Source organism: Neovison vison, chromosome 6 (genome assembly GCF_020171115.1).
Source record: "Neovison vison isolate M4711 chromosome 6, ASM_NN_V1, whole genome shotgun sequence".
Lineage (NCBI taxonomy): Eukaryota > Metazoa > Chordata > Mammalia > Carnivora > Mustelidae > Neogale > Neogale vison.
Genome location: NC_058096.1, coordinates 129,801,292 through 129,816,493, shown reverse-complemented (window position 1 = coordinate 129,816,493; position 15,202 = coordinate 129,801,292). Strand labels below are relative to the sequence as shown.

The 15,202-nt window shown below is 45.1% G+C and overlaps 1 protein-coding gene across 1 annotated transcript in view; it reads left to right on the top strand.

The window, feature by feature from the left end:
* Positions 1–779: 779 nt before the first annotated feature.
* The window catches only part of LOC122908931 (serotransferrin-like), a 63,153-nt gene continuing 48,730 nt past the window's right edge, over positions 780–15,202 (top strand). The window contains 8 exon segments of the mRNA XM_044252335.1: positions 780–982; positions 2,933–3,105; positions 9,586–9,694; positions 10,438–10,614; positions 11,293–11,440; positions 12,238–12,293; positions 12,832–13,013; positions 13,803–13,980. Of these exon segments, the coding sequence (XP_044108270.1) occupies positions 940–982; positions 2,933–3,105; positions 9,586–9,694; positions 10,438–10,614; positions 11,293–11,440; positions 12,238–12,293; positions 12,832–13,013; positions 13,803–13,980 (1,066 nt within the window). The 5' untranslated portion in view covers positions 780–939.

The window sequence follows — 15,202 nt, the reverse complement described above, 5'->3', positions numbered from 1 at the left end:
AAAAAATACACACACAGAATGTATAAGTCACTATGTTTCCTGATAAGGATGGGCAATCAAAGCCAATTGGAAACCCCTTAGCTGGAGGGAGCCAGGGATGACCCAGGCATTGAGACCAGGCTACATCCTCCTCTGGGCCCGTTGCTTTGGGCTGGTGTGTCGATTTGTTCTGAGTCTCTAGACTTTGTCACGTTCCTGGGTAGCATCTTGTGGGAGACAGTTTGTCTCCCCTGTGACTCTGTCCCTAGGCCGAGGTGTCTGTCAGGCTGAATGGAGGGAAGGAAGGTTTTCAGTCCAGAAGTTTTAGATCAGTGGGGCATATAAGGGGAGAACAATGCCTCAGTTAGGAGGGCCTTTGAGAGCCCAGGAGCAGTGTTTCTGGGGACACCTGGGAAGAAGTGAAGGGTGTTGACTCGCCGCCAGCTTTATCTTCTCTGACATCCTCTCTAAGGAAGGTCTTTGCTTGTCATTCCGCATCTCTAGTCTGGATCTAGGGTAGTTCCTTCCCTCTTTTATCCATGGAATGAATGTGTAAGACTGGTGCAGGAACAGCTCTAGTAGCATCCTGAGATTTGGGAGCAGAACCACCCTCCCCAACACGCCCCACCCCCCCAAAGCCCCGCTGTGGCCCTGCTCCTGGCACAGAGCGAGCGCACATTAACAAAGGGTTCATTTTTCCTTAATTCCCTTACAATCAGCATTTTTGTGCTGGATTCCATCCGTGGGTCTCTCCGGAGCTCAGGAAATGAGGTGATCGGCCAGGGGAAGGAATGAAGGGGGAGGGATGAGGGGTGATTGGGCAAGCGGGCTGCGCAAACACAGGAGGTCAAAGATTCTGCTTGGCCCGCTGGGTCGGACATAAAGGGGCACTGGACGCGGGGAGGCGGCGCAGAAGCCCACAGGTCTGTGCTCCCGGCTCCTAGACACAGACCCAGGAAGATGAGGCTTGCTGTCCGCACCCTGCTGGCCTGCGCGGTCCTGGGTGAGTGCCGGCTCCGGGAAGGCTCCCAGAGTCGCCAGCTCGGTAGCTTTTTTGCACCCTCCACTTGGCCACACAGGCTCCGGGATTCCATCCACGCTTGGGCTGGAAATCCTAGAGAACTTCCTTCGCTCTTCCCCACCGCATCCCTGCACCTGGTTGAGAACTGCCGTAGGTTCAGCTCTGCGCCTGTGCGCAGCTGCTTGTCCTGCTAGTGCTTCTGCCCTTTTCGTGCCCTCCATGCTTCCTTGCTTCCTCTCCTTGCTCTCCTCCTTGTTGTCCAGTAAATCCCTTAGTATTAGAATGCAATAAGAGCACTGCCATCATGGTTTATTAGATCCCTTCTATGAGGTCTCCTGAATTGTGTCTGAACTGCTAAAAATGGCATTCAAGGCCTCCTGAATCTGACTGCGCCCCCACCCTTGGTGGTCTGATGGCCCGTGGGTGCCCTTGGCACTGAAGATGCCCTGCTAAGAAGCAGGGCCACTGAGGGATTCAAAGCATATTTGAATCCAGGCTTCTTGGGTACACACCATTGAGAAGGCTGGGCCGTGGAGGGTTGGGTGAGGCCATGGGTCCAAGCACGAGTGGAGTGGAGTCTGTGCACACATCCGTGCTGTGGGGTCTGTAACTGGAAGCCCTCTGCTACACGCATCACCTCCTGAGATTGTTTGGCGTCCTCTCTTCTTTAACTTCTGCCTCTCCTGGTGCATTCGTTATACCTTTGGAGCTTTGTGTTTCATTATTTGTCTCTCCTTGGGAGTTGGCCCTGCATTACTTGCCTTTGCCCCCCCCCCTCCCACCCTCAAAACACCTCACAGGGCTGTGCAAGGTAAATGCAGGACTCAGGACAAACTCCTGCCCATGAGACCTCAGGAAGGGCAGTTTGGGGTGGGGGGGGGGGTGGAGGTAGGGATGTCTGCCACTGAATCCTGATGCCTCCCATGACTTCTCATGGGCACAGGTGGGATAAAGGGTGGCTGGGACAGTAATTTCACAGTGGCTCCTCCTTATGCAACCTGGAGAAGTGTTGCCCTCCCCACTTCCTGCTTTGAGCTTTGTGGATATTCATCAGCTTCCTTGAGTCAGCCCTGTGCTCTTCTCCACAGAACGTCGAGATGACAGAGGTCTTTGGGAGCAGTGCAACCACATGATTTTAATAGCTGCAGACACAGCTGGCTTTAGTTTCTCCTAATGGCAGCCCAAAAGACTGATGAAAATTGAGGGAGGGGTTACTGGAAACAGAAAGAGCCACTGAATATGTGGAGTTCCACTTATTCCTGGAACAGAGGATGATAGACGAGATTCAAAGGCAAATTCATTATTTCATCAGTCATTTACCCCTACCTACTGGCCAAGCAGATGGAAAATAGCTCAGAATGTCATCTTCTTTTCTTCCCTGGGCAGAGACCAAAGGCTGGAGACCTGGTTTCTAGGCCAGTCTTGGCCACTAACAGGCTGGATGACCTTAGGTAAAGCATCACCCTCTAAGGCCAGTTCCATCATCTTTAAAAGATGGTAATTCCTACCTTGCTAGCTTCCCCAAGTTGTCATATCGAGCCAATGCCTTCAAGTGGCTGAAAATGCTCTGTCACACTGATGAGGCTTATGTCCCAGGGCAGTCTCATGATGGTGAGATAAGAAGGCAGGGAAAACAGAGAAAAGCAGATTATTGTGGTCTCCAGTCTGATAGTCCAAATCCAGTCTGATCAGTCCAGAGCTGATAGTCAAGCCAGCATCCCTCTGGCTAGCATAGGGTGTTAAGCAGGTGACTAGGGGACCATTAGGGTTCCATTCTCTTGTCCCCAGCCTCAGAAGGCAATGGAATCTGTGCTCTGGGGTGTTAATAGGAGGAATGGGAGGAAGACAGGTTGGGAGAGATGGAGACTTCAAGAGCCTTCAGGGGGTGCTCTGTCTCTCCCACTAATACAACCTCTGACCTCTTTCTCCTAGGGCTGTGTCTGGCTGTCTCCCCTGAGAAAACTGTGAGATGGTGCACGGTCTCAAATCATGAGGCCAGTAAGTGTTCCAGTTTCATGGAAAATATGAAAACTGTCCTTGAAAATGGTCCTTTTGTCAGCTGTGTGAAGAAAACCTCCTACCTTGAGTGCATCAAGGCCATTTGGGTAAGCCACTGTTGCCTAAAAGAGAGTGGAATAAAATCCAAACCTTCTCTTCTGACATTTTGGAACAACTCTACTCAGGTGGGAGGCTGGTGTGTGGGACAGTCAACCCCCAGTGCTAATAAAGGCACTTCAGAAAGGGAAATTGGAGTAGATACCTTTAAAGAGTCTTAAAAACAAAATCCAACACACTCTGAAAAGGGGACTATTTTGAGGCACCAAGTTCTCTGAATTCAGGGAAAAAAACAAGAATGTTTACTATCAAAATTACCATATGACATTGTTTTGGAAGTTCGTGGTACATCATGGGGACTAGATGAATGACGCTCATGGAGAAGAGGAACACAGTGCCAACGGCAGATGGTTGCTGATCTCTTTGTTTTTCAGATTTTCCAAAAACACTTCACTCCTTCATTGTTGTCCCTGCACATCTGAATGGGGGTCAGACCCTGTGCCGAGCAATGGGGCTGCAGTGGGGAATTTAAACACATCTGGCCCTTATTCTTGAAAAGATAACATTCTAGTGGGGAGAGAAGAAAAATATGCAAACAAATAAATTGTAAATTTCAAAGTGTGTGATGTACGATGAAGGGAAAGAGTACAATGCTCTGACAGAGACTTTCAGAAGAAACTTTGGCCTGCGTGTCAGGCACAACCTCCTTGACAGGGAAGCAGTGAAACTAGGACCCCAAGGATGAGCATGGGTACGCCTGCTGGGTGCCACAGGTAGAACACGTCAGGCAGTGAAGAACAGTTTGTGCAAACGGTCCAAGATAGCAGAGCAGGAGTTTCTGAAGTTGCTGTAGGGAAATCGGGGTGAAGGAGTAGAGCAAGTAGGAGACTAGAAGGAGTAATGAGGTGGGAAAGGTAGACTCAGCCAGACGGAGCATGATCGACTGAAGGAATCAGTGATTTGGTAAAAACAACTGGCTTGTGTGTGTTTTTTAGTTGGATCTGTTATGATCATGCTTTAAATTATCACCCTTGAATTGTGACACTTGTTTAGCTCTAGTCCATGCATGCCCCTTTTTATTTTTAAATTGCTGATAATATAAAATGATACTACCCAAGAACCTAACACAGTTTCTCAAAACTTCATCAGTACCAATAGCTTACTTCTAGGGCTGCCGTGTGGTAGCACTGGATTCTATGGGAATGACAACCACGTAGTGTGGTGTAACCCACTGGCCCTACTTACAGTTACCGATGTCTTTCTCCATCCATTCTCAATCTTATAACTTTCTTGCCTTGTATTTTAGTTCTAAGATGTATATGAGTATGTGTGAATGACTATATGGTTTTGATTCATAAAAAAAGTTTCATAAACATGGCATTACTATTTGTTGTCTTCTCCTTGTTTTTCCCTCCTCAATATTATGCTAAGATTCACCCACATTGTTGAATATAGCTATTGTTCATTCATTTTCAGAGCCCACAATAGTCCATTATGTTAGTATAACACAATGTATTTTTTCTTTTCTGGTCATTAGGCATTTGGGTTCTTTCCAGCCTTTGGTTATTCTAATCAGGGCTTGACAAATTTTTTTTTTTAAGATTTTATTTATTTATTTGACAGAGAGAGAGAGAGAGATCACTAGTAGGCAGAGAGGCAGGCAGGGAGAGAGGGGGAAGCAGGCTCCCCGCTGAGCAGAGAGCCCTACATGGGGCTTGATCCCGGGACCCTTATATCATGACCTGAGCCGAAGGCAGAGACTTAATGCACTGAGCCACCCAGGCGCCCCGAAAAATATTTTTAACACATCTCCTAGGACACAAGTATTAATAGTTTCTCTTGAATATATATATGTAGGAGCAGACTTGCTGTAACATGGGATATGTATTTGTCTTCTAAGACAATGCCAAATATGTTTGATTTTTTTAAAAATGAATTAACATATAGTGTGTTGTTAGTTTCAGAGGTAGAGTTCATTGATTCATCACTTGCATATAACACCCAGGGCTCATCACATCACGTGCCCTCCTTAATGTCCATCACCCAGTTACCCCATCTTCCACTCTCCTCCCCTCCAGCAGCCCTCAGCTTGTTTCCTATAGTTAGGAGTCTCTTATGGTTTGTCTTCCTCTCTGATTCTGTACGATTTTATTCTTCTTTCCCTTTCTTTACGATCCTGTATTGTTTCTTAACTTCCACTTATGAGTGAAATCATGTGACAATGGTCTTTCTCTGACTGACTTATTTTGTTTAGCTAATACCCTCTAGTTCCATCCACGTCTTTGCAAATGGCAAGATTTCATTTTTATGCCTGGGTAATATTCCATTGTATGTATACACACCACATCTTCTTTATCTATTCATCTGTTGAAGGACATCTTGGCTCTTTCTATATTTTGGCTACTGTGGACATTTCTGCTATAAACATTGGGGTGCAGGTACCCCTTTGGATCACTATGTTTGTATCCAATGGGTAAATAACAAACCTAGTAGCACAATTGCTGGGTCATAGGGTAGCCCTATTTTTAGGTTTTTGAGGAAACTCCATACTGTTTTCCAGAGTGGCTGTACAGCTTGCATTCCCACCAGCAGTGTTTGACTTATAAGCCAATTCAATGTGGTTCTTCCTTTTTTTTTTTATTTACCTATGTAGTTGGTTACCTTCATTTCTTTAAAATATTTTTAAATTTAAATTCAATCTAATTGACATACACTGTATTATTAGTTTCAGGGGTAGAATTTAGTGACTCATCAGTTGCATATAACACCCAGTGCTCATTACATCAAGTGTCCTCCTTGATGCCCATCACCCAGTTACCCTATCCTCCACCTATCTCCCCTCCAGCAACACTTAGTTTGTTCCCTATAGTTAAGAGTCTCTTATGGTTTGCCTCCCTCTCTGTTTTCCTCTTATTTTTTCCTTCCCTTCCCCTATATTCATCTGTTTTGTTTCTTAAATTCCACATATGTGTGATGTAATATGGTATTTGTCTTTCTCTGATTGATCTATTACGCTTAGCATAATGCCCTCTAGTTCCAACCATGTCATGGCAAATGGCAAAATTTCATTCTTTCTGATGGCTGAGTATTATTCCATTGTGTGTGTGTGTGTGTGTGTGTGTGTGTGTGTCGATGGACATCCAGACTCTTTCCTCCTTTTTTTTTGGAGTGTAGTTTTGGAGTGACTGTTAATATGATTATTTCAATTTCTACTCCTACCACCAGCATATGAGTGAAAAATCCATACCATTCTTGGTGAATTTGGTATTTTATCATTATGAAATTATCTGGCAGTGCTTTTTGACTAAACTCTATTTTTCTATTAACATACTATATCAACTTTCTTTGCTTAGTAGTCTTCTCCTGTGATTTCTTTCATTCCTTCATTTTCAGTTTTCTGTTGCTCCTGCTTCAACTGCATCTTTTGAAAGCTGTTTATTGCTGGATTTTATTAATACAATCTGACAATCAGATTTATTTACTTTATGTGAAATCTCATTTATTTTATTATTATTACTGGTAAATTTGGATATAATTCTGCCATATTACTTTTTTATTTTAGTCCAGCCTTCCCTTGTTTTCTGATTTTTCCTCTTCTGATTTTTAAAAATTGAGTTTGCATATGTGTGTGTTCATTTGCATTGTTTTCCCTTTATTCCACTTTCCCACCTACTGGCAATGAATTTAAACACTTTATTTATATTCCTTTTGAGTTCCTTACATTTTTACTACATACTTTTAGCTTACCAATGTATTACAGTAAAATAATCCTGGCCCTCCTTCTCAAACAATAAAATGACACTGGGAAGCAGTCGCTCAGACTTCCCTCTTCCCTGTTTAAATATTACCATTTAATATTTTATGTCTATCTATCTTTTTTAAACCCACAATGTAAATACTTCACATATTTGTAGACACTATATAAAAATATATGTGGGGGGGGGCTTGTGGGTCTATGTCTATGTGTGTGTGTACACACACCCAAAAATTTAGAAAGAGTGACGGAATATTTAGATTTAACTATATTTTTGCCATTTAGTCTGTTTCCCATTCCTTCTCATTTTTCAGACTATCCTTCTGGGATATGTTTCCTTCTTGATATATAAATTTTGGGGGGATTCTTTAGAGCCAATATCTTGGTGTTAAACTCTCTCAGTTGTTTGCTTGTTTCCTCTACAAATGCTTTAATCTCATGAATGGTATTTTTGCTGAATGTATAATTCTAGCTTGACATTTTTACCCTGTTTTAAAATATTATTCCACGGTCTCCTGACTTCCATTGTAGTTGTAGAGAAGAGTGGTATTATCCTGTTATTGCTTCAGTCATCTCTGACTGATTTTGAGGTTTCATTTTCTTGGTCTGTGATGTTCTATAGATTCATTATGATTAATTTGCAGTTGTGAAAATCTTGGTACCTCTCCTGCTTAGTGTATATTGGGTCTGTGGAATTATGTTTTTCATCAATTCTGAAAAATTTGCATCCCTTATCTTTTTAAATATTTGTTTGTTTCAGTCTCTTTTTTTAAAAAAAATTCCAGGATTCCAAGGTGACACATGTCGAGTCTTCTTTAATCTAACCTTTTAATCCTTCTTTCATAATTTCCATCATCTATACCTCTTTTTGGCAGGATCTAGAGTACATTTTTCAGATAGAGCTTCTACTTCACTAATTCTTAATTTTAACATGTCTAATCAACTTATTGCTCATTCATCACTTTTTTTTTAGATGTTATTTATTTGACAGTGAGAGAGAGATCACAAGTAGGCAGAGAGGCAGGCAGAGAAGCAGACCCCCCGCTGAGCGGAGAGCCAGATGTGGATCCCAGGACCCTGAGACCATGACCTGAGCTGTAGGCAGAGGCTTAACCCACTGAGCCATCCAGGCGCTCCTCCCTCCATCACTTTTTTATTTCAACAGTTATATTTTTGTTTCTAGATGTACCAGTTCAAATAATTTTTCTTTTTATTTCTGATAATTTCCTTTTCTATGCTTTAACTCTGATTTCAGCCTTCAATTTGTATAGTCAAGTAAATCCCTCACAGGCCGCTCTTCTCAACGCATCAGACAGCTTCAACCTCCCTCGAGTTTTTTGGTCCTCTTGACACTCAGGCATTGTGATTTATATTTTTCTGCGTGCTGTTATCTGCACCTGTGGGGGTTATACTTGATTTTAATCCTCCTCCTCCTTGCTGGTTCAGGTTCCCCTTGGAATCCCTGCTGCTCTAGTAGATCCCATGAGTTAGGCCTTGGCTCCTTGGTTCCTTTGCCCCTGAGGCCACAGTGATGCCTGATCAGCATCCTGGTGTCTTGGCCATAAAGCCCCAGTCTCACTGCTCCGGGAAAAGTTGTTTGTTTGCTTATTTGTTTTTACTCTGTGGTGTGTGGGGTGGGTGGAGGGAGGCTAGAGGTTGTACTTAACTTTTTTGATACCAAGGAGGACACAAAGATTGTTTCATATTTGCAGTTTAGTTGTGGAATTCAGCTGTTCTTCACCAATGTGAATGCATCTAATGGCACTGAAATGTATACTTACAAAAGGTTAAACAGTAAATTTTATCTGATGTATATTATAACAAAAACAATACCAACCCTTAAAAGTTGCTCCAAGATTAACTAACTAACTAAATATCCAGCAAGTAACTGTAATGGAAGAAATAAATCCAGACAACCTAAATTTAAATCCCAGCTACATGACTTACTAGCTATGTAGCCTGGGGAAGTAACAAACTTCCCGTGTCTTAGTTTTTCAACTGTAAAATGGAGCTGAGTTGAACAGTGGTGACCTCGACATATCTGAATAGTTCACTAAACAAACAATGAGCCATAATAGAAATAATAATCAGCATTTTACCCTTATTCATAGTATAAGTGAGAGGTAAAGCCCAAAGAAAGTATCAAATCCTTGAACAAGACTGTTGTAGTTATGGGGTCCCAGGACAGGAAGAAAAAGTACTGAGTACTGAATCAGAGTGGACACAGTGTCTTTAAGGCTCCCCACCCCCATAAGAAGGGCTTCGCAAAGTGCCTGAGGAAGACCTCAGCAGAAGGCTTAAGATAAGGAGGTTACCGAAGAAAGCATTGTAGTATGAATATGTAGTATAGATATGGCTCGCAGTATAAATATGTGTAAGAGAATGGTTGCAACTTCCTTCAGTGTCTGTTGTGTTTGTGTATTGTACCCAGTCTTTCCCCCATCAGGTCTGCCAGGAAAAGCTCTTCTAATTCATGTTGATGGTGAAAGACCACACATAGGTTTCTGGGCCAAGAACCAGACTCCTTACCAGGGGAAAGAAAAACATAATCCATTCCTTACTCTATGTGGGAGGAATAGGAAAATAGTGGCCAAATCTTCTTACCACGAAGGTGAAGTCAACTGAAACCCCTGGTGTGATGTGTAGTTGGGCCAAGGTGAGGATTCTTCTGGCCCCAGATCCAAGAAGGCCTGCCAGTCACCCTCACTTGCCCAGGTATAGGTAGCCCTTCCTCAGAAGTAAGGACTTCATCAGGGTCTGGTCTGTTATCTTACAGGCAAATGAAGCAGATGCTGTGACACTGGATGCAGGCTTGGTGTTTGAGGCGGGCCTGAATCCCTACAACCTAAAGCCTGTAGTGGCAGAGTTCTATGAGTCAGGAGGGGGTAAGTTCTTCCTGGGGACCCAGGGGAGAGTTTGTGGCTCTTGTTCTCTCCTGTAGATGCTGAGTGTGTTTTGCCCAGGCAGCTAATGTAGACTAAATATTGATGAGCATTTCCCATTGGGTGCCAGTGGGGAATGAGAGGTCCTATCAGCTGCCATAGGCACAACTCAAGGCCTCTGGGGCTTTGGGATGGTTGAGGACTGGTGCTCCTGACACTGACCTTCTGGGCTATGAAATGTGCTCCCTGGAGAAACAGAGCAGACTGTGCACAACCTGACTTGAACCACTAGAGTTTAGAGCTACACAGTACATACTTGGAGCCCCAACAGCCTTGCATCTCCTCTGAGAGCAACCAGATTTCCCTGGGCCTGTGTCAGGGAACAGGAAGTGCTTAGAATAAATGTGGTCTCTGTGCTACAACTTCAATTTCCTTGTGGGCCTGGTTGGTATGTGTAGGCAGACACACTGCAGGGCCATGGTAGGCAAAAAGCATTTGGGCCACATGTTTATGTGGCCTTCTTACCCCTGTGTTTGCTTGGACTATTACTGCAAATGTTCTCCCTGTGGTCCTTTCTTCCTCCTGCAAGCCTAGGCAGGTTTTCCTGATCTCTCACCCTCTGTGAGCCAACCCAACATAAATGTGCCCTGTGGATTCCCTTTCTTTACTCAGGAACCCAGTAGTGATGAGCAATGTTTCCCCGTGGCCCAGGTTAAGGGTCTTTCATTTACATTGTCTTTTTGCAGATCAAAAAACCCAGTATTATGCTGTGGCTTTGGTGAAGAAGAGCAGTAACTTCAACCTGAATGAGCTCGAAGGCAAGAAGTCCTGCCATACAGGCCTTGGCAGGTCTGCTGGATGGAACATCCCTATGGGCTTACTTTATTGGAAACTGCCTGAGCCACGTGACTCTCTTCAGAAGGGTAAGAAGGCAAGAGGGTGACTGCTATCAGGCAGGCCTACACAGGCCACACTGGGATCACTCAGACATGATCAGGTGATCGTGTATGATGAGTCTGGGGGGTGGAGGGAGGATGTTCATCAGCTTTAAACTGGTCAGTTCTGCCATACCTGCAGCCCTTGGCAGGTGTCAGCTGAGTTTCTTCTTTGAGCTCTTAACACCCAACCAAAGGCTATCCTGAGAAGTGGGGGGAAGGCCATCAAGCCCAACAGAGGGCTTCAGTCAGGGCCAAGTTTGCTGGGCCCTACTGATCACTTTCCTGGGGTTCATTCCTATCTGTGGCTGATCTGCTGGCCATGAACTTGGCTTGCACCTACCTGGGTTTCCCATCTCTCAGATATGACTCCCAGAGGAGACCTCTCTCTGAGCTGTTCCAGTCTGACAGTGACCTGAGACAGGCCTGGGTCAGTGGCAGGCACAGGTCTGGTTCTTGGGGAGGGTGGTGGGAGGACAAATGTTAATTAATCCCTTTTGGAAAGTCTTGATCTTGATCAGTGAACATATGCAAGGGTGTGCTGAGACTGGGTGTATTCATTTTCCTTTAGTCACTCTCTATTCCCTAAAAACCCTAGACTGGGAGTTATAATTGCTTGTGCCCAGGGTGGCTCATGACCTGTGTTACATGTCTTATGTTGAACAGCGGTGTCCAGTTTCTTCGCGGGCAGCTGTGTTCCCTGTGCAGATCGGACAGCCTTTCCCAAACTATGTCAACTGTGTGCAGGGAAAGGGGCAGACAAGTGTGCCTGCTCTAACCATGAACCATACTTCGGATACTCAGGTGCCTTCAAGTGAGTGAGACCAGCTGCTGCTCCATAATGGCCAAACTGTCCAATGTCCTCGGGCTGGGAGACCCTACCTGGCCCGTAGCAGAGCCCAGCCTACAAAGAGGCATCCAGAGGCCTAATGCCCTTACAGTGACTCAGTGATCCAGCTGAGACTCTCCAGGCCAAGCCAGTGTATATACCTTTTATGTGACATTTGACAAGGGAGCCCCTCTCCTGGAGATCTTTTCTACCTCCCCAGAGCCCTGGAACCTGCCCAGTGTGTTCTTTCGCTGGACAGAGCCTAAGGAAACAGGCATATCCTAGTGTTTGAACCATTCTTTAGTGACTGACTCTCTGCTTTCTATTGTAGCAGGGTCTCCTGTTCAATGCACTCTCTCTGGCCTTCCCTCATTGCCCCTGTGCAGACAGCTCATGTGGCTGATTTTTCTCTCCCTCTTTCACCTTGGTTATATCCTATAGTTTGATGCCAGCCAAGGGACATTTCCTCTCTCGGGAGACTCTAGGTCTTTATTTTCCATTTCAGAAATTTAAAAACTCTTTTCTCTATTAAAATATCTTCATTGACTTTTTTTGCTACTGTGGGGCATGTGGTAAGGGATTTCTCGTTCCCATGAGCTCATTGCTCCTCATCTTCATGGTGTATCAGTGCCCCATAGTGCTTCCTCAGCTATGGGTCGCATAGAGGCCTCCATCGGTCTCTGCCCTTGTCCCAGGCTGGATGGTGTGACCAGACGGACCCTCAAGCCTGAGGTGAAGGGCCTGCCATTCAGGAATCCTCTTAATGTATTTTTTTCCCACAGGTGTCTGATGGATGACGCTGGGGATGTGGCCTTTGTCAAGCATTCAACAGTGTTTGGTAAGGAACAGGAGAATCTACAAATTCCCTCCAGGCAGTGGGCGCCCCCGCCTTGTACCCCTTCTCATGGACAGTGGTCACATATAAGCATACTGTATTCCCCCTTTATCGTTACTTGGGTTTCTACTTGTGCAGAGTTGGGTACCTATGGAGTCTACAACTGGACGCCTGGGGCTCTGTCCATCCTTCAAACTCCTAGACATGGGGACCCTTCTTCCTGGTCAGTGTTGCCACAGCAAGGGATTGGGGGCACATCTGGCTGAACTTGGCCTGAAGTTGGTCTGCTGAGATGAGACATGTTGTGGGGTATGGGGCAGTTACTCCTGTACTAGGCATCAAACGCTTTCTTGCCTGTAACTGGCTGTGGGATCTCAAGCAAGTCAGTTCCCTTATGTGCTCTGGCCCTCAATGTTTGCTCTAGGTATCTCAGTTTGCACATGCTATAATTCATTGGGATTGTAAGAGATGAGGAGAGAGACTACACAGCTCATGACTCTGTCCTATCTGCAGTTGGCTCATCCAGGCTTTCTTCCCCCAGAAAACCTGCCAAACGAAGCTGATCGGGATGAGTATAGGCTGCTCTGCCCAGACAACTTGCAGAGGATGACAGTAGATAAATATAAGGACTGCCACCTGGCCCGTGTCCCTTCCCATGCTGTTGTGGCCCGAAGTGTGGGGGGCAAGGAAGACTTGATCTGGGAGCTTCTCAACCAGGCCCAGGTACTGAATTCACTGTCCTCCCTCCTGCTTAGTAGTCCCTGCTTGGATTTGGGGCATTTTCCTACATTCCCTTTTGTCACTATGGAATAGCTTTTTTTTTTTTTAAAGGACATAGTGGGAAATGTGCCACATTCATCTATCTGTTTAAAAGTGCCCAGTGGGGACTCAGAGTCGTACAGAACCTGGTCCTGCATGATTGCCTGTCAGACCCTTACATTTTGGCTTAGTGACATAAAGATGCTCCTTATTGTTTAGTTCTGTTTCTTTCCATCTAAACTAGGACTTCTAGGCCAAGGGCAAATACTCCCTCCCCCATAAGGCCTTCCATGACCTCTGCAGAAGGAAATGATCTCTTTCCTAATGTCCTCTCAGCCTGACTGCAAAAAAGTCACAAACACAGCCAGGTTTATTTCCCTAGAGCAGCAGAATGCCAGCCCTGAGCCAACCTCCTTTCGTCCAGCCCTCCCATCTGTCTATCAAGGGCTGAAGTGGTAACCACACAGTGTCAGCTTCTGAAGGAGACTGCATTTCTTAGACTCAGTGAGCTGTCAGCCCAACCAAGGAGACAGGCACAGAAACATATTCTGTGAAATAGCTTGTTGCATGACTGCAAGAAGGCTGGGAATGGGGATGGTGCTGGGTGGAAAAGGAGGTCTGACTGCCCTTTCTCCCGGAATCTTGACAATTTCATGGTTTTAATTTCATTTTCTGGGGGTTTGTTTCCTTGGTCCCCTTTCACAGCCTTTCTTGCTGCTGTAGCCAATCACTGTTGTGTTTTACTATACACAGGAACATTATGGCAAAGACAAATCTAAAGCCTTCCAGCTCTTTGGCTCACCTTTGGGGAAGGACCTGCTGTTTAAGGACTCTGCCCAAGGGCTTTTGAGGATTCCCTCTAAGATGGACACCTCGCTGTACCTCGGTTATGACTATGTCACTGCTCTTCGGAATCTAAGGGAAGATGTGCGTAAGTACTGGGAAAGAATCATGTGACATTTTGGAGCCTGGAAACCTGGTGAGGGCAAGGACCAGCAATAGATGCTTTCCAGGTACTGAAAGCGCACCCTGACATTTATTTGCCCTGCCTTGCTGCCTAGTGTTAGACTGATGCTAAATGGTGTCAGTCATCATGAGATGGGCCTGGACATCACCAGAAGTCATTGAAGGAAATTCATGCTTAAAATGACTTGGATTGATACTAGCGTTATTTTCCTTGTGTAAATCAGGGCGGACCTACCCTCTTTGTGGAGGCAAGTAGCCTGGCACAAAGTAAGTGAAATAGGATATAACTGCTATGGACTTGCACACCTGCTGCCAGTATGATGACCAATGTGCGCAAAGCTGGAGCTCTAGACGGCTTGATCCTGCTCCCGAATTTCCTTGGGTCATTGGATGTTTGCTTGATTATATTCATTCATTCAAAAGACACTTATTGGGGCGCCTGGGTGGCTCAGTGGGTTAAGCCGCTGCCTTCGGCTCAGGTCATGATCTCGGGGTCCTGGGATTGAGCCCCACATCGGGCTCTCTGCTCAGCAGGGAGCCTGCTTCCTCCTCTCTCTCTCTGCCTGCCTTTCTGCCTACTTGTGATCTCTCTCTGTCAAATAAGTAAATAAAATCCTTTAAAAAAAAAAAAGACACTTATTGATCATGTAGCCATAGACTGTGCTAGGTGCTGGCATGCAATGGTGAGACAAACATATATTAGATTCTGCTCTCATGGAACTTTCTCACCAGCAGAGAAGACAAACATTCTATGAAGAGTCACTCTATTGAATGACTGATTAAAAATGAGAGATTTGCTCAGAAGAAGGGAAAACAAACACAATAAAACAAAATATCATGGTGTGATGAGACCATGAAAACAAAGAAAAATAGCTCCTAGAGCTGCGGTAAGGCTTCCTTAAGGCAGTGACTTGAACTGAGCCTGTCAGTCAATAGATGGCCATTTACTCAGCAGACATTAATTGCAGTGACTACAAGCCAGGCATTGCCTTGAACAATGAGTGTGCCATAAGCCCTTGGCCTGGCTGAGTTTATGTTCTCCACAGGGAGAAGACAAAAAATAATGAACATATAAGTAAGAACAACCCAGGTGGTTAAGTGCTATTTCAAAAATAAGAAGACGAAGAAAAAAAAACCCATAACAGCCTGAAGGGATAGCGGGGTTGGGAGGAAAGTTGGCATCTAGG